This window comes from Schistocerca americana, chromosome 2, assembly GCF_021461395.2.
Source record: "Schistocerca americana isolate TAMUIC-IGC-003095 chromosome 2, iqSchAmer2.1, whole genome shotgun sequence".
In the NCBI taxonomy this organism is placed as follows: domain Eukaryota; kingdom Metazoa; phylum Arthropoda; class Insecta; order Orthoptera; family Acrididae; genus Schistocerca; species Schistocerca americana.
In genome coordinates this window covers 990966532-990988081 of record NC_060120.1, presented here as the reverse complement: position 1 = coordinate 990988081, position 21550 = coordinate 990966532, and the positions used below count along the sequence as shown (strand labels likewise).

Genomic DNA, 21550 nt, shown 5'->3' with positions numbered 1-21550 from the left:
CACTATCCCATGACTTTTGCCACCTCAGTGTAGGACGGTTGGACGTCAGAAACAGGTCTAGCGCTCTCTGGTGTTCCGGCCACTAGTTTGGTCTCACGCAAGCGTTCTGAAGTCGTCGCTGATGTCTCTTGTGGAAATTCTGAAACAGCTTGAACAGGGTTACATTTGAAAGCAAATCAGCACTCGGTCACTATATTTAAACGAATTTTTTAAATATAGTGACCGTGGGTTGTTTTTCTTTCAATTGTAACTATTCGCGGTGTCCGAACATGCAGCCATGTGCAAAACTGTGAACAGGGTTCATAAGGATTGCCGTCAGAATACAAAAGCAATAAAGCAAAATTGAGCTGCATGGAAACCCTTACAATTTGACATCATTCTGAGCAGAGATTCTCTATATACAGCGTTTTCAAATTGGAACTTTAATTATGGACATCCTCTGTGTCTTGGCTTGGTGACTCAGTTTTACGTCAGCTTATGCACAATGAAGTGCCTATAACAAGAGCAATTGTAGAATCACTACTTTTAATCAGCCTCCGCTCTGTCTGTCCCTGGCAGAATTATGAAACAGTTACAATATTTTTATCGAATCAAGAAGCACTGTTTAGCATCCAAATCACAGCTTGGTTCTATTGAAAGTGCAAACATAAACTCTCAAAAATACTTGTACTGTGTCGAACACGCAGTGCGTCTATCCTATTACAACAGATGCACTTCACTGTTTACTCAGGTGGTCTCCCAGGTCTGCCTATCATCATAAGATCACATGGCAACACAAAAACAAATGTGTGTGAAATCGTATGCGACTTAACTGCTAAGGTCATCAGTCCCTAAGCTTACACACTACTTAACCTAAATTATCCTAAGGACAAACACACACACCCATGCCCGAGGGAGGACTCGAACCTCCACCGGGACCAGCCGCTTTTCAATACAGATAGGAAAGATAAACTTGTGTTTCTTCTGAATCACCCCACTGAATCACCCCACACGTGATGATCTCTGTCGAAGATCTACAGAGAGGAGCACATTTCTTCAAATGGTTCAAATGACTCTGAGCAATCAAAATCTGAGGTCATCAGTCCCCTAGAACTTAGAACTACTTAAACCTAACTAACCTAAAGACAGCACACACATCCATGCCCGAGGTAGGATTCGAATCAGTGTCCATAGCGGTCGTGCGGTTCCAGACTGAAGCGCCTAGAACCGCTCGGCCACCTCGGCCGGCCAGCACATGTCTTCTCCATACATCGGACTACACGTATACATTGATAACTTATTAGGGGCCCTATCATTTCCAGTTCCTTTTCATTGTACATTTTTTCCTCAGTCAGTAACAGTGAATTTCTTGGTGGCCAGTTCGACAACACTTAACTATTATAGTACTCTGAAACCACTGTCACATACCTGGAGATTCGGATAATGTTACGGCGTAAAGGCAAACGTCAGCACGCCTGTCGGCAACATTAGAGCAGAGAGAGCTGTGGAGAAAACGTCAGCCAACCGCACGCTGACTAACCCCTCTCCAGGACGACAACGCGACAGCAGCGGCCCCTACGTGAAGAGGACATAAGCGCCACGAACGACTGGTCGCAGCCCACTTGAAGAGCAGCTTCAAAATCAGGCAGCTGTATAACAGCAACTTAGAAATTGTTTATGCTGTAGAAGCTTGTTTATTTCGTAGGTCGCCCTTTGTTTGCGACTCATCTGTGTAATCACAAGGTTAAATATTGAAATATTTTTCGTTTTGTAATAAAACTAATGAATACGATTTATTTGTATGTTGTCTACCGATCCGAGAAAGCAGGTTTCTTCGACACTCCATATTTGACGACTAGGCTGAATTAAACATTTGTGGACGAGAGGTCAACGGATCCCATAGCGGCAGCCCACAGCCTGGCTACCAAAATTTTATTTTTCGTGAGCTTTCGTGCCTTGCTGGGCCTTAATTCTACTCAGTGCTGTTTTTCTGGGGGAACGCTGGGGGATGCTTACCCCTAAACTTTTAAGTCGACAAAGTAACTTTCTTACGTTGTTGAGAACTTGGAAGAGTGCCAAAGATTTATTTCACGGACGTAAATCTTTTATTTCATATTTTTGTGTTGGTAATTGCAATACGAACGATACCACTGCAGTTTTTGGTGGGAAAAGCGATGTCATTGACTGTTTCAAGCATTTCGAAGCTGCGGCAACCGTTTTCGACAACTGAATCGCTGGCAGCCAGTTCGACAAGCATGTACTGCCTTCACCCGCTAATATTGGGCGATGGTAGTACTAAACGGATATGCGTACACTCAAATCGCATGATTCATTTGAGGTGATGTAAACTGAAGTGTTCGATACCACATTCTCTTGTGTTTTTCTCGGTGTCGCATGCTTCATTTGAGCTATAAAGTAAACTGAAGAGTGCGACACCATTTATTTTGTAGTTCGACATGTTGATGACGTCATGGCTAAAAGCAGACGGGTGGTATCTCATGCTTCACTTACAACTAATTTTCACTGCATTATATCCCATGTCGGAGTACCCTCAAACTCTTTTATTAGAGAAAAAGCGCTGATACTACCTCTTCTTTTCTTTGCAGGGGTGTGTTTACATGTTTTAACAGTATCTCTTGTAGTGTTTTTGCTAATAAGTGTTTTCATGTGGGCGTTGCAGAAATTTTCTTTGCTTCCGTGCTTATTTTTATTTCTTGCCGTGTCTGTTTGTCGCACTTTCCTGTCCTGACACGAGCAACCCTCTTTTCCCACCCCCTGCTCAGGCACCTCAACTGCAAGCGATAAATGCGACGCAACTAACACAGATGTTTCAGTTTCAGTCCCAACAAATCTTAACAATGCTAAACACGGTACAGCAGCTACTCGCCAATCAATCAACCAATACTGTGCAACAGGCAACAACTGTAGCGTCGAGTGCCATACTGCCTTTTCGCCAGTTTAACGACAAACACAAGGAGTGGTTCACATGGTTGCAACAGTTTGAAGGCCACATAATTCCTCACAGCACACCAGGTACTGTGAAACTACATTAATTTTTGGCAATGGTGGGAAGGTCAGTGTTTCGCCTCATTCAGAAATTTTTCCCTAACCAACTACAAGTCAACTTTCCTATGAAAAGGTTGTAGATTCACTAACTAACTATTATAAACAACAAGTGAATGTTGTGGCACTTAGGTACCCATTCTTTAATTGCAAAAAAGGTCAGAACAAACTTATTGCAAGTGATTTGCAGGGTATGACGAGGAAATGCAAATTCAAATGTGCTTGTGGTGCTTTATAGGTTGTTGGTTGTTTTTGGGGAAGGAGACCAGACAGCGTGGTCATCGGTCTCATCGGATTAGGGAAGGATGGGGAAGGAAGTCGGCCGTGCCCTTTCAGAGGAACCATCCCGGCATTTGCCTGGAGTGATTCAGGGAAATCACGGAAAACCTAAATCAGGATGGCCGGACACGGGATTGAACCGTCGTCCTCCCGAATGCGAGTCCAGTGTCTAACCACTGCACCACCTCGCTCGGTGGTGCTTTATATTCAGATGTTGTATTGCATGAGGCAATCGTATACAATGAAAATGATGTCAGACTTAGAGAACAGATTTTGAAACCGTCAGAACTATCATTTCAACTTGTAGTGCAAATGGTAGATCAGTAGGATTCAGGTGCCATTTCGGCTGATAAATCAGAGCAGCCACCAAATTGTCTGGTTGAGTCGTCCATTGCTTACGACCGGCCCAGTATACAGCAACAGCGTGCGTGCACCATACCACATAAACAGTTTTCCACGCTACATAAACAGTTCTCTAAACCGGCAAACAGAGTGAAGTTATGCTCTCAGCACAGACGCCAAGTATTACGCCTGTAGCAAGTAAGGTTATGTTTAATCCATATGTTAGAAACGGAACAGAATTCTGCTCACTCACAAAAATCTAGTCACAGCGCCCATGTAATCAATGTAGTGTACTGAAATCCTGCTGCAGGCATTAGCAAAACTAGCAAGCGAACAGTTTGTTCAGTGCTACGCCAGTCCAACAAACTTTTTATTCATTTGCTTCTTTGTGGACAAAGTGTGAAATTTCAATTGGATACAGGTGCCGCTGTTACACTGCTGAATCGTAAAACATACGAACTGTTAGGTTCCCGAAGCCTGTCTAAAACTAGCACGCAACTGACGGCTTATAATGGCTTTCCCATTCTCGGAAAATGTACCTACCTGCCACGTATCGCTCGTGTACGTGAACTGTGATTTTCACTGTGCTACAATCAAGCGATTGTAAGACCATGTTTGACCTTGATTCGTTTGGGTTGTTTGACTTCCAAATTCAGGACAATGTGTTGTCAGTGACTGCATTCAATACAAAAGACAGTATAGCTAACTTGCTGAAAGAATCCCCAGATCTTCTTTCTGAAGGTTTAGGCAAGCCTAACAATTCTGTTGCACATATTACTATGAAAGACAATACTCAGCCGAAATCTTGCCGGGCCATAACTCTTCCCATTGCATTATAGGACAAAGTTGCTAGTGAACTTAAAGAATTGCAAGATGGTGGAGCTATTGTGCCCATACACGCTAGTCAATGGGCAAGACCACTGGTTTTGCTCCCCAAACCTTTCGGTCGGATTCGCCTCGGTGTTGACTTTAAGTCTACATTCAACCCACAAACTGCGATTGACGCTTATCCATTGCCACGCCTAGAGGATCTGATGGACAGACTAGACGCATTTCAAAAATTTTTTTGCGCGACACGTATCTTCAAATAGCACTAGGTGAAGAATCTCAAAAATTTTGTGTTGTGAACGTTCATTTAGCCTTGTTCAAATACTTACGTTTCCCTTTTGGCAGTGCTTCCGCGCCCGCCAATTTCCAACGATATTTGGAACAGCTGACTGCTCATGTAACAAACTGTCCAAACTATTTGGACGACATTGCCGTAGCAGGTCGTATACCTGAAGAACACAATTCGAACTTGTATGTTTTGTATTGTGTCTTATCTGATGCTGGACTAAAGTGTACACTGGACAAGTGTGATTGTTTTAAACCTGAGTTGCAATATCTTGGTCATGTCGTAGACAGTCAAGGTGTACATCCTTTTCAGTCATATTTGTTAGCCATACGTTATCTTACAGTTCCTCACAATGTCACAGAATTGCAGTCAGTCTTATGGAAAATGAACTATTACTTTCGGTTCATACCGAATGCTGCACAAATCGCAGCTCCATTACATCGCTTGCGTCGCAAGAACGTCCCTTTGTTTGGACAGATGAGTGCCAAGAAGCTTTTAAAAAACTTGAAGATGCATTGCTAAGTGATCGATGCTTGGTTCACTTTGATCCTGACACACTAGTTGTGTTGCAAGTTGACGCTTCCTCTTACGGAATCGGAGTAAAGCTTTCGCACAGGTTTGGTTATCACCAAGACAGGCCTATTGCTTTCGCATCAGAAATGTTGTTCAAAGGTCAGTGTTACAATTCAAAAATAGAGAAAGAGGCATCCGTTATTGTGTATGGTGTTACCAGATTCCGCCACTATTTGTATAGCTGAAAATTCTACTTCATTAGCCATTGCAGTCGCTGTTTCATCCGACGGAACCGATTTCTGCACAAACTACGAAAAAATTGCAAAGATGGGCATTGTTGTTGTCTCAATTCGAGTACGAGATTGTGTATCGTCCGACAGCCGAACATGACAATGCGGACACATTGGTCCTGACACAGGCTTTGAAGCTTCTGCTGCATCTTGTTGTCACATCGATGCTCAGGACTCTGAATTGATTCTGTCTTTTCCGTTGAACTATAACAAAATTGCAAAGGTCGCGGAAGCTGATTCAGATTTGACCATCTTGCTAAAATACAGCCGCGTATCTTGGCCACGCTCATTGCATAACACAAAGAATTATTTGTGCGCCGATACTTTGCACGTTGGCATAGCCTCGCTAGAGCAAGGTGTGATTCTGGTTCAAAATGACAGTGGACAGTCACGTATGTTGATCCGTAAAACTTTGCAAAAGAAGTGATGCAGTTACTTCACGAAGGACACTGAGGGATTGTTCGTACAGTTAGCCCGTCGACACGGTACTTGGCAGGGTATGGACACCCAAATAGAGCAGATGACGTCACAGTGTCACGCATGTGCGGAAACTCAGTCCGCTTCGCCACAAAAATTCTCCGCTTGGCCTACGTCGCAATCATCATGGCGACGTGTGCGCATAGACTTCACGGGATCTTTTTGGAACAGTCGTTGGGTGATTGCGGTAGACTCTTATAACAAGATTCCTTTTGCTCTGCCAATGAACTCAACAACGTCAGCGTTTTGTGCCTTGAAGGTTTGTCTGCAGTCATAGAGTCGGTCAATGGCCCTCAGTTCACGTCAAATGAATTTGAAACATTCTGTGAACGCAATGGCATACAGAATTTAACTAGTGCACCGTTCGTCAAACGCGAAGCGGAACCATTTGTCAGAACCTCAAAGCAGCAGATGTCTATACTTCGCACCGCAAACACCAGGAATGAAGCAGGAGGTCGACGCGTACCATTTTGAGCGTTTTCTGGGGGACAAATATAGGAGTACGACTGGACTTCTGTCGTCCCCTGCAGCAACAGCTTCCAATCCATCGCAACGTCCACGCTCCAGCCTCCCCTCCCCTTGTCGTGCTCCTTATATGGCGACGGTCCATTGCTTTGTGTGTGTGTGTGTGTGTGTGTGTGTGTGTGTGTGTGTGAGGGGGGGGGGGATGTTACGGCGTAAAGTCAAGAGCCAGCACTCCTGTGGAGAGCGATGGAGCAGGACTGTGAAGAAGACGTCAGCCTATCGTAAGCTGTCCGACGCCTCTCCAGGACGACAATGCGACAGCAGAGGCCCCTAGGAGAAGAGAACATAAGCGCCACGCCGGAGTGGTCGCGGCCCGGTTGAAGAGTAGCTTCTAGATTAGCACTTGTATACTTGTATAGCACTTGTATACGCAAAGAAGTGGGATACGGAAGTACTAAGGAATGACGAGATACGTTTGAAGTTCTCTAACGCTATAGATACAGCAATAAGGAATAGCGCAGTAGGCAGTACAGTTGAAGAGGAATGGACATCTCTAAAAAGGGCCATCACAGAAGTTGGGAAGGAAAACATAGGTACAAAGAAGGTAGCTGCGAAGAAACCATGGGTAACATAAGAAATACTTCAGTTGATTGATGGGAGGAGGAAGTACAAACATGTTCCGGCAAAATCAGGAATACTGAAATACAAGTAGCTGAGGAATGAAATAAATAGGAAGAGCAGGGAAGCTAAGATGAAATGGCTGCAGGAAAAATGTGAAGACATCAAAAGAGATATGATTGTCGGAAGGACAGACTCAGCATACAGGAAAGTCAAAACAACCTTTGGTGACATTGAAAGCAACGGTGGTAACATTAAGAGTGCAACGAGAATTCCACTGTTAAATGCAGAGGAGAGAGCAGATAGGTGGAAAGAATACATTGAAAGCCTCTATGAGGGTGAAGATTTGTCTGATGTGATAGAAGAAGAAACAGGAGTCGATTCAGAAGAGATAGGGGATCCAGTATTAGAGTCGGAATTTAAAAGAGCTTTGGAGGACTTACGGTTAAATAAGGCAGAAGGGATAGATAACATTCCATCAGAATTTCTAAAATCATTGGGGGAAGTGGCAACAAAACGACTATTCACGTTGGTGTGTAGAATATATGAGTCTGGCGACATACCATCTGACTTTCGGAAAAGCATCACCCACACAATTCCGAAGACGGAAAGAGCTGACAAGTGCGAGAATTATCGCACAATCAGCTTAACAGCTCATGTATCGAAGCTGCTTATAAGAATAATATACATAAGAATGGAAAAGAAAATTGAGATAGCGCTAGGTGACGATCTGTTTGGCTTTACGAAAAGTAAAGGGACGAGAGAGGCAATTCTGACGTTACGGCTAATAATGGAAGCAAGGCTAAAGAAAAATCAAGACACTTTCATAGGATTTGTCGACCTGGAAAAAGCGTTCGACAATATAAAATGGTGCAAGCTGTTAGAGATTCTGAAAAAAGTAGGGGTAAGCTATAGGGAGAGACGGATCATATACAATATGTACAACAACCAAGAGGGAATAATAAGAGTGGACGATCAGGAACGAAGTGCTCGTATTAAGAAGGGTGTAAGACAAGGCTGTAGCCTTTCGCCCCTACTCTTCAATCTGTACATCGAGAAATCAATGATGGAAATAAAAGAAAGGTTCAGGAGCGGAATTAAAATACAAGGTGAAAGGATATCAATGATACGATTCGCTGATGACATTGCTATCCTGAGTGAAAGTGAAGCAGAATTAGATGATCTGCTGAACGGAATGAACAGTCTAATGAGTACACAGTATGGTTTTAGAGTAAATCGGAGAAGGACGGAGGTAATGAGAAGTAATAGAAATGACAACAGCGAGAAACTTTAACATCTGGATTGATGGTCACGAAGTCAATGAAGCTAAGGAATTCTGCTACCTAGGCAGTAAAATAACCAATGACGGAAGGATCAAGGAGGACATAAAAAGCAGACTCGCTATGACAAAAAAGGTATATCTGGCCAAGAGAAGTCTACCAATATCAAATACCGGCCTTAATTTGAGGAAGAAATTTCTGAGGATGTACGTCTGGAGTACAGCATTGTATGGTAGTGAAACATGGACTGTGGGAAAACCGGAAGAGGAGAGAATCGAAACATTTGAGATGTGGTGCTATAGACGAATGTTGAAAATTAGGTGGACTGATAAGGTAAGGAGGTTCTACGCAGAATCGGAGAGGAAAGGAATAAGTGGAAAACACTGATAAGGAGAAGGGACAGGATGATAGGACATCTGCTAAGACATGAGGGAATGACTTCCATGGTACTAGAGGGAGCTGTAGAGGGCAAAAAATGTAGAGGCAGACAGAGATTGGAATACGTCAAGCAAACAATTGAGGACGTAGGTTGCAAGTGCTGCTCTGAGATGAAGAGGTTAGCACAGGAAAGGAATTCGTGGCGGGCCGCATCAAACCAGTCAGTAGACTGATGACAAAAAAAATTTAAAAACAGGAATCGTTTATATTGAAGAAGCTTGTTTATGTCCGTCCCCGGTTGCTGAGTGGTCAGCACAACAGACTGTCACTCCTCAGGGACCGGGTTCGATTCCCGGCTGGGTCGGAGATTTTCTCTGCTCAGGGACTGAGTGTCGTGTTGTCCTAATCATCATGATTTTCATCCCCATCGTCGAGCAAGTCGCCGAAGTGGCGTCAAATTGAAAGACTTGCACACGGCGAACGGTCTGCCAGACAGGAGGCCCTAGTCACGCGACATTTACATTTATTTAGCTTGTTTAATTCGTAGGTCGCCTTTTGCTAGCTTCATATCTGTGTAATCACAAAGTTAATTATTGTAATCTTTTTCATTTTGTGACAAAACTCATTATTACGATTTGTTTTTATCTTGTCTAGCGATTCAAGAAAGCATTTTTCCTAGACACGTCATATTTGACGACTAGGCTGGATTTAAGGGATACTTACAGGCCTATGTAGCTCTCAGTCCTCCACCCCACCGCAGACTGTCCATTGGATCTGTTCACAGTCTACGTGTTTGGACGTATTCTTAGATTAAGTGTTAATGAATTTGGTATCTCTGTATTATGTAGATGAATCATAATGATAACCCATGTCTCAAATAAATTAATAGCCGAAAGAAATTCTCACTTTCAAGCTCCGAGACTTTTGTATCACTCAGAATTAATTAGTGGTCAAGCTCCAAACAAAAATGGGATTGGTTGTGGATCACTGAACAAGTTGGATAAGGTGCCATACCTCGCTGAAATAAAATCAGTTAAATATCAATGATACTTTGCTTTATGGCTTGCTTTATTTTGTGTTACATTTAAAAAAGAAATTAAAAACTTGAATATAGCATCACTTTTTTTCAATATGTCGAGCTCAACTTGTAATGTTAGTGGTTGTGTTGCCTGTAGAGTCCATAGCCTCGAGAGATGCCTCCGGAGTAGTGACCACCCTATCCACCAGCGAAGGCACTACCGTTGCCTCTACCAAATTCGCCACCGTATCCGCCTCCGAGACCGCTAGCGCCACCTCCTCCCATGGGGACAGGTTGAGCTACTGGTACAACATATGTGTGACGGACAGGGACGGGAACTGGGACTTGCCTCTTCATAGGCAGACGGACAGTGTACGGTGGGTAGTCCACTATTATTGGTAAGTAGATCGGAGCAGTGGTTGTCTCTTGATCAGTGGACTGCTCTATTACTGGGTACTGGCTTGGGATCTGCTTGGTGATTGCAATTCTGGTCTCTCGAGCAGAGCTGATACCATCTCCATAGCCGCGTCTGTAGTCGCCTCCATAGCCGCTCCCATAACTAATGGCGCTGCTGGTGCCGAGTGTGCGGTCGGTAGACGATCGGTTTCCACCGCCACGATAGCTACTCAGGTGGCCGTCCAATCCACGCCTCTCCCCTTGTTTCTCCTCAGCTAGCGCCGGCCCGAACAGGAGCAAGCACACCTGAAAAAAGTATTAGGACATACCATCTGTTTATCTCCAAATGTGATGGAACTTACAGCTATCTTCTTGCAGCAGTCTTAACAATTAATCGGTAGAATTAACATCACGGCCCTGTTAGAGATAAAAGTGATTTTTTTAGATTTCTTTTTAAGAATTATTTTGTTTTCTGACACTGGTCACATATAATGTCAACAAAGCGTTGTCGGTTTCAGGCGTCACCGGCTATCCTGAGGTCATAAGAAGGTGGTTTCCTTCATTTCCTCAAAGTGTTTGGGAGTGAACTGCTGTCTCCCTCGGCTGATGTAAAGATGTCCGGTGACGGCGCAAACCGTTAATTTCTCGCAGAAATCCTATGTGACTGTGACAGTAAATAACACCATTAAAGAAAGTTAAGCCGTTTATCTGCGAAACTAAGTGAAACTGAGAGGCGGCATTATTGCTTTTCCATGTAGACTATAAATAAATATATCAAAATGTTTATTTTTTATTGCACCCGGTACGCTGATCATTAGATAGAATGGTAATGACTAATGCCAATTTGGTACGAAAATTGTATCGAAGATTATCCAAATTATGCACTGAAAATTTCTAGTAATAATACGTGTCGCCAAATACGTACGTCGCAACCTGTTTAATTCTCTTAACTTAAATGATACAAATCAGTCTGAGTTAATATGAAAAGTGCGTCTTTGGAAATGTTTAGCAGTACTTCCTTACGATAGCAAAAGACGTCCAGGATACATTGAGGGGAAGCCTATTGGCTTAACCAGTCCAAATTCCTCGACGTTTCGAATAACATTTTTTGAAAACTGTTTGTGAAAAATGTACGATTACATCACTCAACACTGCGCCTAAGGGGCCATGATGGAGGTGGAGGCCAAGTATAGCCTAGTAACGGTGGATATGGAGGGGCCTGAGGCCGGAGAGACAGTGTTGTAATTCTGAATGAGAATGTATCAAAACACGATCTCTGATGTCACAAGTTTTTTGTCTTCAGCATTCGAACTATTTGCAGAGATGGTAAGCGCATAGCGGTTCTTATTTCAGCAAGCCACTCGGGGAACCTTTCCCTGTTAACAGAGATTACAACTATCTTAAGGTTTAACTAGAGAAAACTATTAACTCTCATTGACTTTCAGCAGCTAGTCTGACAGGAACTTTTCCGAACCGATCTTCTTTGTGTAAATTTTCTTGTTGGTATCCTTGCATCAAACAGAAAAAAAAGTTCGTTCTCTAGGGAATCACTCTGCTTATCGTATAACTTGCAGAACTGTAACCTATTTTTCCTTCAGTTGTACGTGTTCACTATGACTGTCATAGTCACAGCTAAACTAAGAAGTGCCAAAGAGGTGCAAACATCTTTAAGCAAACACATTTTAAACAAGGGATTTAATCCAGAACTAAGGAAAACGCTGACTCGGAATATACTGTTGTAGAATGTCTGTCCTGAAACTGAAGAACTTGTCTACCGATGCTTGCTCCTTAGAGAAGTAAGCCATCTTTAAGAAACTTAAAATGATTTACATGGATACAAGTTCACACGATAGTTATTACTGACCAAGAAAATGTGTCTCCCTTTATTCTTCGTGAGAATGTGATAACACATTTTTTTATTAATAGACCTTTGTACGCATGGGTCCACAAACGCTGTGAGTTTCTTGAGGGGAGTCAGTTATCTGCGTAGGCTGCTTTTATTATTCATGATTTAGCTATAAACTAATATTACCCCCTAGCCCATTTCCAAGCTACCTTTTTCACTTACATCGCAGAAGAAAATTATAAACATTTTCCGTATTTTACAGAATCTAAGACACTAAGGGGTATAAAACGGGTCTTAATTTTAAGCACTTTTTCTAAATGACATTTTTATTATTTCTTCTATTATAAAAACGAAGTGTCCTTTACAGTCCCTGAAAACCATATTCTTCTAGTTTTGGCCATATTGCATTCAATCCTGTCCTCTATTTGCACATTCAGTCTTCCTCACTTTTTTTCTTCTTTACTAGCTGGCAAGCTGCGAATGGTTTTTTCTGTTGGTGGAAGGCGGAAACGACGCTCAACTTCTCTGTTTTCATGTTCTTCTGCATGTGCAGTTATTTTCAGTTTGTAGCCCACATCATAAGAATACATTTCGGTTTTTTTCCATCACGAGACTGGCTACTAAAAAAAGTATTATATTGTTACCGATAACACAAATAACTTTCAGTTGAAGTACTCTGGCACCGCAGACTGCAATGACGCATCATAGGTCAGTGTTTTGGGTTTGTGACGCCAGGAGGGAGACAGTGTTAGCAAGCTTCGAATGCCGGCAACTCATGTTAGTCGCATCGGCGCACTGCTGCTGGCAAATTAACCCAATGTTGCCTGCTGAGCACTCTGCGCCACAGCGGTTTTATCCACTGAGACGTTTGTCTGATTTTAGGCCGTTTTAAAGTTCCCTCCGATGTGAATTCATGTTGTGGTTAACCCCTCATCCGTTTTCCATTACGAAACTAGCTACTAACAAGAATATGATACTGTTACCGATAGCACAAATCACTTTCAATTCAAGTCCACTGTCACCGTAGACTGCAGTGACGCATCGTAGGCTAAATAATGTTCTGGGTTTGTTATGGCGGGCCGGGAGGTGGACGGTGTTATCAAGCTTGCCAATATCTGCAATTCACGTTCGTCGCATCGGTGCATTGCTGTTGCCAGTTTAATCCGATGTTCCAGACAAAAGTAGGTTCCCCGCGGCATCGAATATGGGGCCATTTTTAAAAGACTGGTGGGAATTTTACAAACACTGGACTTTTTTATGTTAATTTCAACTACAAGACACCCGAATTTAGCGGGCAGTTTTTCGAAGGGGAAAGTGCTCCTAATAGTCTGCAAAGTACGGTAGCAACTTATATTCCACTTATTCGTAAGGTGGAAGTAATATCCAATGGTGTCCTTAGTAACGGTTCGCCACAGGTATGGTAGTTATGGACACAACTATCTTATGTCGAGATGTAAAGTTGGTACGCAAAAAAAAAAAAAAAAAAAAATCTTACGCAGAAAAAGATTTCCCTCACGAAACATCTGTGAGTAGAGTAATATCTGCAGTTTACCACACAAATTTTACGTCTCGGGAAAGCTACAATTGAAGAAGCGAAATTACGCGTTCTAGACTAAGTGAATGCACCAGATTACATGTGTTAGTGAAAAAAAAAACACAAAAACTCAATTTTGACAGAAGAAATTGAACTAGCCAATGATCTAATTCGAAATATATGTAAATACGTTCGAGCCACTTTCATTGATATTTATTTCCATGTTGACTGGGAAGAGCTATGTCGCTATTTTAGTGGCGATTTTCAGGTACTTATGTACGAGAGGCGTTCAGTAAGCAATATAACACTTTTTTTTCTCACCCAATTTCGGTTGACAAAATGCAGAATTTGTTGTGGGACATCATGGAATATTCCCGCTTTAGCCTCTGCAGTTTCATGAAGTTCCGGTAGGTGGCAGCGCTGTATTAGCCTTCAAAATTGGAGCCTGTAACGGAGATGAGTGCCAAGCAGAGAGCTTCATTGAGTTTCTTTTGGCGGAAAACCAGAGCATTCAAGAAGGTCTGCGGAGACCTAACAGTGAGCGTTTGTCATCATTGAACAAGTTCGCGCAAAACTATCCGATTTCTCTCGCACCGGCCGACTGCACACAGGTCCACTCAGCAAACTGAAGAAACGACTTCAACGTGTTCGCTGCCCCAAAAATGTAAACAAAGTTCTCCTTCTCTAGGACATCGCAAGGTCTCACGCGAGACTGCGTATCCGAGAGGAGCTGACAGAACCTCATCCACCCTACAGCTCAGACCTTGCACCTTCCGACTTCCATCGGTTTGGCCCAATGAAGGATGCACTCTGTGGGGAGCAGAACGTGGATGATGAGTAGTTTATTGATGTAGTGAGACGTTGTCTCCTACATCGACCGGCAGAGTAAAACAATTCGAGCACACAAGCGCTCCCAGTAAGAAGGGGCAAAGTCGTCGCATTGGATGGAGATTATGTTGAATTATGGGGTTTTTTAACAAGAAGTATGGGGAATAATGCAGTGTACTGGAATCATCAATAAAACCTACCTGCTGTCAGTAAAAAGGTATTTCAGTACGCAAAGGTAATTCTTTTGAGTATAAAAATCTGCTGACAGCACGTGATACAATAAAGTGCTTGGTTTCAGGACGTTATAGCCACACTTTCATCTGAAATCCATCGACATTACTGCAGTTTCTCACGATTGCCTTCTTAAAAGAGTACGAATGAACACACAGTTTGTTTTCTAAAAGTGATTTCGATTTTCACGGATGAAAAGCTGAAATAAATTCGCTAATTTCAGGTGTATGTATATTTATACTGAAATAAGGCGACCGCTTCGTTAGAGTGCCCGGAAGTACAAAGAAACGTTGTGTTCAATCAAGTGAGATAAACCAGCAGTTGTTGCTGCTGTAGATGAATGTGATACTATTTGTAATGTTTCTGGAAATGCTCAATACATTACAGGCTGATTCAAAAAAGAAAGAACGGATTCAGTTGTTTAACACAGACAAACCGTGAAAGATAGAAACACATTGTGCATGTCACTGGATAGAGGGAGGTTTAAAGTTCTGACATAGTTGCGCTGCTGTTTGTTTGTAACAATATGGCGACTACGCCACCAGCGAAATTATTTTGTGCGTTGGGATTGGCGTGAACTCAATTCATTCTTCCAGTGCAGCGTGCATTCCGCCGCCGATTCAACAAGAAACCGCCTCTGCACGAGCGGATTTATGACTGGCGTAAAAAGTTCTTCGAAATTGGCTGCATATCCAAAGGGAAGAGCTTTGGTCATCCATAAACACCTGATGAAAATTTCGAGCATATCCGACATGCGTTCACACGGAGTTCTCGGAAGTCCACAAGACGGGCAGGCCTCGAATTTCAGCTTTCTCAAACAACAGTGTGGCATGTTCTGAAATGACGTCTGTATGTGAATCCATACAACCTGTAGTTATTGCAGCATTTTCGTAGCGGTAACTGTAATAGATGGTACGAATTTCGGATTTCAGTTTTCCTGAAACGACTCATCTTTTCGGAAAAATCGGTGTTTCATCTGTCAGGTAAAGTAAACCACCATAATGTAAAAATTTGAGCGTCACAAGATCTTTTCGCCGTCGTGGAACATGGAAGAGACTCAGCAAAACTTAATGTGTTCCGTGCCATATCTGTGCACCTAGTTTATCTTTCCTCTTTCTGGAGGAAACTGTGACAGGAATGCCATACGAGGGCGTGATACAAAATTAGTTGTTTCCTCAACTTCACGAAGATTCTAATGATTTTATTTTAATGTATGACGGCGTCCCGACTCACTTTCATGATGAGGTTTAGCGTTATCTTAACAACAACATCCCACAACGTTGCATTGGAAGTGATGGACAACAAGACCTTGTTCATTGTTTTTAGGCCTCGCAGGTCACCATACCTCACACCTTGCGATTTTTATCTTTGGGGATACATAAAAGGCAGGGTTTCGTCCCACCAATGACAGCTACTCTTCAGGATCTTAGAAATCGAGTGGGTGAAGAAGTGAATTCAACGAATGGGGACGTATTTATTGGTTTGTGGAATGAAATGGACTACAGTTTCGATGTTTCTCGAGCAACACGTTGAGCCCCTGTTGACTAAACAGGGACTTGTTGATTCGTTTGTGGAAAGATTTGGGTTATCGTTTCGATTTTTGTTGAGCAATGCATGTAGCTCATGCTGAGTAGACAGAGACCTGTTGATTCGTTTGTTGAATGAAATGGACCTCTGTCTAGATATTTCTCGAGCAACGTATCGTGTTCATGTTGAATGTATGGTGTGGTGTCTATGAGAACATAACACTTTGAACCTTCCTCTATCCCTTGATATGTGCAATGTGTTTCTATCTTCCATAATTTGTCTGTAATATACAACTGAAATCTGTTCTTTCTGTCTGAATCATCCTGCATTTGCAGTTGCTCTATTTCAAATCCGTAATCCAAAAACGAAACAACTAACTTTTTTTAATCATTTGGCTTTATTTTCTGTTATAGTTACAAAAAGGTATGAAGAATGAAAGATGAATCTCTGGTGTCATGTATTGTTTGAGATGTTGGGGTCAGCTGCTGATGTTAGTGGCTGTATTTCCCGTAGCCTCCATAGCCTCCAGATATGCCTCCAGCGTAACCACCGCCGTAGCCACCGCCGATGGCACCACCGTAGCCTCCACCGTAGCCTCCACCGAACCCGCCGCCATAGCCACCGCCATAGCCGCCTCCGAGACCTCCGCCAATACCAGCTCCGCCTCCCACGACGACAGGTACCGGCTGGTTGACGACGACGGGCTGTGGTACTGGTACGGGGACTGGGCTAGGGACACTCACGGGTACTGGGACTGGCCTCTGCACGGGGACAGGGTACGGCTGTGGGACGGGCACCGGTACCGGCCTGTTGACTGGCACCGTGACAGGAACCCTGACTGGTACTGGGACAGTACGCTGGACTGTTACTGGGTATGGAACGGGGACCTGCTTGGTGATGGCGATGTTGGTCACTCTGGCGCCTCCAACAGCCGAGCTGATGCCACCTCCATAGCCGCCTCCGTAGCCACCTCCAAAGCCTCCACCATAGCCGCCATCATAGCCGCCTCCATACCCACCTCCGTAGCCACCACCATAACCGCCAATTATTCCGTGGTCGTAGCTGCCCAGGGATCCAACCAGACCGCGTTTTTCGACTTGTTTCTCCTCGGCAAGAGCCAGTCCGAACAGGAACACGCACACCTGAAAGTCAGATTAATGGAAACTATGTCAAAAGAATTATGTTTACCAGCATTTAATCATAATGACAGGTCACACAACTCATTCGCTATCTGCCAGCATATTATCAAATCTTTCAACTAAAAGGCGAAGAAATACAGCAACCAAGCATATTTTATATTACTCTGTCTTCGATTGACGCAGTACGTATAGCATGTATCTCCTAAGAGTAGTCAGGAGCATTTTCTGTGGTGTTTCGGCAGACATCTGCAGTTTCGTGTTTGAAATAAACACAGCTCACTTCGTCTATCGTGCAACGCTCATTGTCGATGGAAAGCATCGGTTTGTTTCCATTACAAAGAAAATGTTTTTTAAAGCCTGTTGTACTTGCTCATTCGATAGAGCGCTCTCAAAATTAGTCTATTGGGATATTTATTTTATCGATATGCACTAACAGAGAGGGTAGCTAAGAATAACCAGTACTCCAGTAGCGAATGAGCGGCGCTGCTGCAAGGTGGAGACTACTTGTTATTCTTCGTGTTTTACTATCCCTGTTAACACTTATCGATAAAACAAATATCACGCAAGACTATTTCGATACCGTTATATCGAATGGGCACATAAAATTGATGACTCCAGCTGCACACTGCAAAAGCGAAACAGGACGTATCATATGAGAAAATGCGCCTGCCTACTCTAAGGAGAGACACGCGGAATATAAAGAGTTCTAAAAGCTTGTAAATGTGTTAGAAGGTAGGTTGTGCTTAGGAGTAACTGTTTGGAAAGATAACTCAATATGTTGCGCCTAGTTAATTAGCATTGAAGTTAGCCTATCAGGCCGTTGCGCGCAGATCCAAGGGGCCAGCCAGATACAATTAGCGTCACTTGTTCTCATAACGTAGATGATAATGCACGAGATTCCCCAGCCATTGGCTCGGGTTTGATCCTTACTACTGTGCCATACACCATTTTTGTATCGCTGTCTTATTTTACTAAATCATGCCCAAGCGCACGTTTGGCGACACCAACTCTGGCAGGCCGCTTGAATCTTGGCGTGCACTGGCCAGATTGGCTAAGTTTAATGCAGATTAACTAGTAAACTGCGCAACGTGTTAAATTTTTTTCGTAACTATTATTTCTCAGCTCAGCCTGCCCTGAAACACACTTACATTATTTTCAGTCTGTTACTTGAGGCCAGAAATGCTACATTTTGGAACCATGAAGTTCGTAATAATTGATAATTTTAATAATATAAATAATTTAAGAATTTTAGTATTTTAAAAATTTCAATAATTACAAATTTTCCACTATCAGTCACTTTTATTTGTTTTAATTTTGTTAAACTAAACAAAAAACAAATAAAAGTAACCGGTAGCGGAAAATACTAATAAACCATTTTTAGACTCTTTTTGACACCCTGTATGATTCCCCACTACGGATGTCTGAATTCTGGGAATACCTCTTGGCATAAATAAAGCTGTATAAAGGGGGTTTTAACTGTATTTGTTCTAGTAATTCAGTCTAATGTCATGAATCTCGGCTACCGTTAACATCGCTCAATTAACGTGAGTTAAAACACAGTTGTTTTCCAGTTACAGAAACATTACATTCTGCTCTTAAAGGTAAAAGGCAAAGCAATGGTAAAGTCTGCAGCGCAAGCCTGTGACCGCGCTATTGGCCTCACTGCAGCTAGAGAGCAGAAATTCTAGGATGGTTGTGGCACTAGGCACTAGGAGGGGGTGGGTTGGCGAGTCTGACATGCTAGCCGCCTGTTATCCCGGGGAAGATCCATGGCAATAATTATGACAGATTTCTAATTGGGCCTGAACCCTAACTGAAGGATCTGGAACGAAGAAAAATCCCCACCCTTATCCAGGTTTGAATCCGGTCCTCCCGAGATGGATTCTGCTAGACCACCACGACCATGTCGTCGGAAAGGAGGGACCTGTTTCACTCAAAATGCATTTTCAGTCAGTGAAATAGTCCTTCGAATCCATCGGCAGAGTTATAGCCATAATAGTTAATTCAAATAATTGTAACATTTGATTTTATCTTGAATTTTATAACCATGTTTTGCCTTGCTTTTTTGTTTAGAAATCTGTGTTAATAAAACCTCAAAACTTCTTTTTCACTTGGTCACTGCTTGTGCAAACCGCATTGTATAAACTTTCCGATCAGATTCGTGTATCTCTTTCTAATTGTGAATATGCAGTACTGAACTGGACGTTCATGTATGGAAGCTTAAAGACTGTCATTTTATGGGCAGTTAAATTGCGGTAAAAACACAGCATTCAAACTTCATTGAAAAGCAAAACAAGAAGCCTCCAATGACTCTATTATAACTCACCATAAATTATCATCTAGTATTCTGTATTACTACAAGATACATCACAAAAAGCTGTGCCGTTCTGAGGCTATACTTTAAGGTCTGAAAAAAACTGCAAAAATTTGGATGCAGGTCTTTTTTTCTGGTGCATGAGGTTGGGTTGATAGGTCTGATAAATTTTCATGACAGCATGGTACATCTTTGTTGCGTGATTATGCCAGGGATCGTTTAAAGAATTTCAACATAGTACAACTCACAATTCTTTGTTGACATCCGTCTGAATTTCTCAGTGAGTCGACTGAGACTGAAAATGGAGAAAACCGGGTTACGTGCTGATACAAAACATTTTAATTCAAAGGGTTGGACTACGAACTGATGAAGTTCACGCAGACTCTGCACCATCAATGAAGACTGTTTACTTTTGGATTAATTAATTTAGAAGTGGTCGTACTAGCACTAAAGACGAAGCGCGCTCTGGCCATCCAAGTGACGTCCCACAAAGAAAACCACTGACAAAACCAGTGATATGAAATGAAAGACAGCTGAATAAACATTTCTTCGATTCCTGAGAGTGTAAGCATTTCAGTTCAGAGGGTGCATAATACCCTGGACTGAGAATTGGCTTTGAAAAATGAGTGCGCGAGGTCGGTGCCGCGATTGCTCACATTCGATCGAAAACTAATATGGCAGAACATTTCAGCACAGTGTCTGGCGACGTTTAATCACCATTCGCAAGACGTTTTGCGCCGATATGTGGCTTTTGATGAATGCTGGGTCCATCATTACCAAACAATGTCCAAATGGCAGTCAAGACAATTGACAAAAGCTGGTGAAAGTGTGCCAAGGATTCAACGACCATGTTTTCAACTGGTAAGGTTATGGCCACTGTTTCTTTTGTGATTCTCAAAGAGTAATCCTCATAGTTCACTTGTAAAATGGCAGAGCCATAGCTAGAACCTATTACGCTTCCTTGATGGATCTCTTGGAACTTACGATGGCTGAAGAAAAGGATTATTTGCACGCAAAAAACGACTCTTTGACCAAGGTAATGCACCATTCTACATATGAGCGATAATAATGGTGAAAGTACATGAATTGGGATTTGAATTGGTTCCACATTATTCACCAGATGTAGCACCAAGTGACTTCTTCCTGTTCACTAACTGGAATCCTTGGGTTTTTGGGAAGAAATGTTCGTCAAATGAGGAAGTGATAATTGCAGTAAACGAGTATTTTTCAGATTTTGACAGTACCTGTTTTACTGATGGGATGAAAAGACTGGAGGATCGTTAGACCAAGTGTATAGCCCTAAAAGGAGACTATATCGAGAAGTAGGTGAGTTGTTTACGAAATAGACATTTTCTCCTGCTTTTTACCAGACTTATCAAACTACCATCGTACGTACGAAGTAAGTTCATTCTCAAGAACGACACAGCAAATTAGAAATCTAGAGTTATCAGGAAATGTATGACTGTAAACCAGTGGCTACTACTTACCAGGATCCTCATTGCTGCTGCTGAAGATGGTCGGCTGCGAGCAGGCAATGACTGATGCTGCCGAGTGGTTTCTCTGCGTCTTATATAGGGCTGCCTCCGGCTCCCCCACCAAACGGGCAATTAGCGAAACGTAGCGCAGTGCTTCGAGCATGGCGCAGCAGCCGGTTTGGCGAACATGATGGTGCAGATTGCACGCCATGCTCTGTTCCGCCAGCGTATTGTACGAGACAGCACTTCCTTGGCTGAAAGTTAACACTAACACACGCGTTCTCCGGGTGGAATTCCCGGATTACGGAAGTTTTCACTAGAAGCGCAGTTTGGCGCTTTTTTTTGCTAGACTTCGAGTGTGCTATCTCAAAATTATCACAAGGATGCACAGTCAATTCAGTAGTGGATGGTACCAAACGCACATACCGAGAAGTAAACACGTAC

The 21550-nt window shown here is 42.7% G+C and overlaps 1 protein-coding gene across 1 annotated transcript in view; it reads right to left on the bottom strand.

The window, feature by feature from the left end:
- LOC124594592 overlaps positions 1 to 21189 on the bottom strand; it is a 79070-nt gene extending 57881 nt beyond the window's left edge. Inside the window, exons 1-3 of the mRNA XM_047132964.1 lie at positions 21119 to 21189; positions 16673 to 17320; positions 10166 to 10518 (exon numbers count right to left, since the gene is read on the bottom strand). Of these exons, the coding sequence (XP_046988920.1) occupies positions 10166 to 10518; positions 16673 to 17320; positions 21119 to 21130 (1013 nt within the window). The 5' untranslated portion in view covers positions 21131 to 21189. The remainder of the gene's footprint in view (positions 1 to 10165; positions 10519 to 16672; positions 17321 to 21118) is intronic.
- Positions 21190 to 21550: the final 361 nt, after the last annotated feature.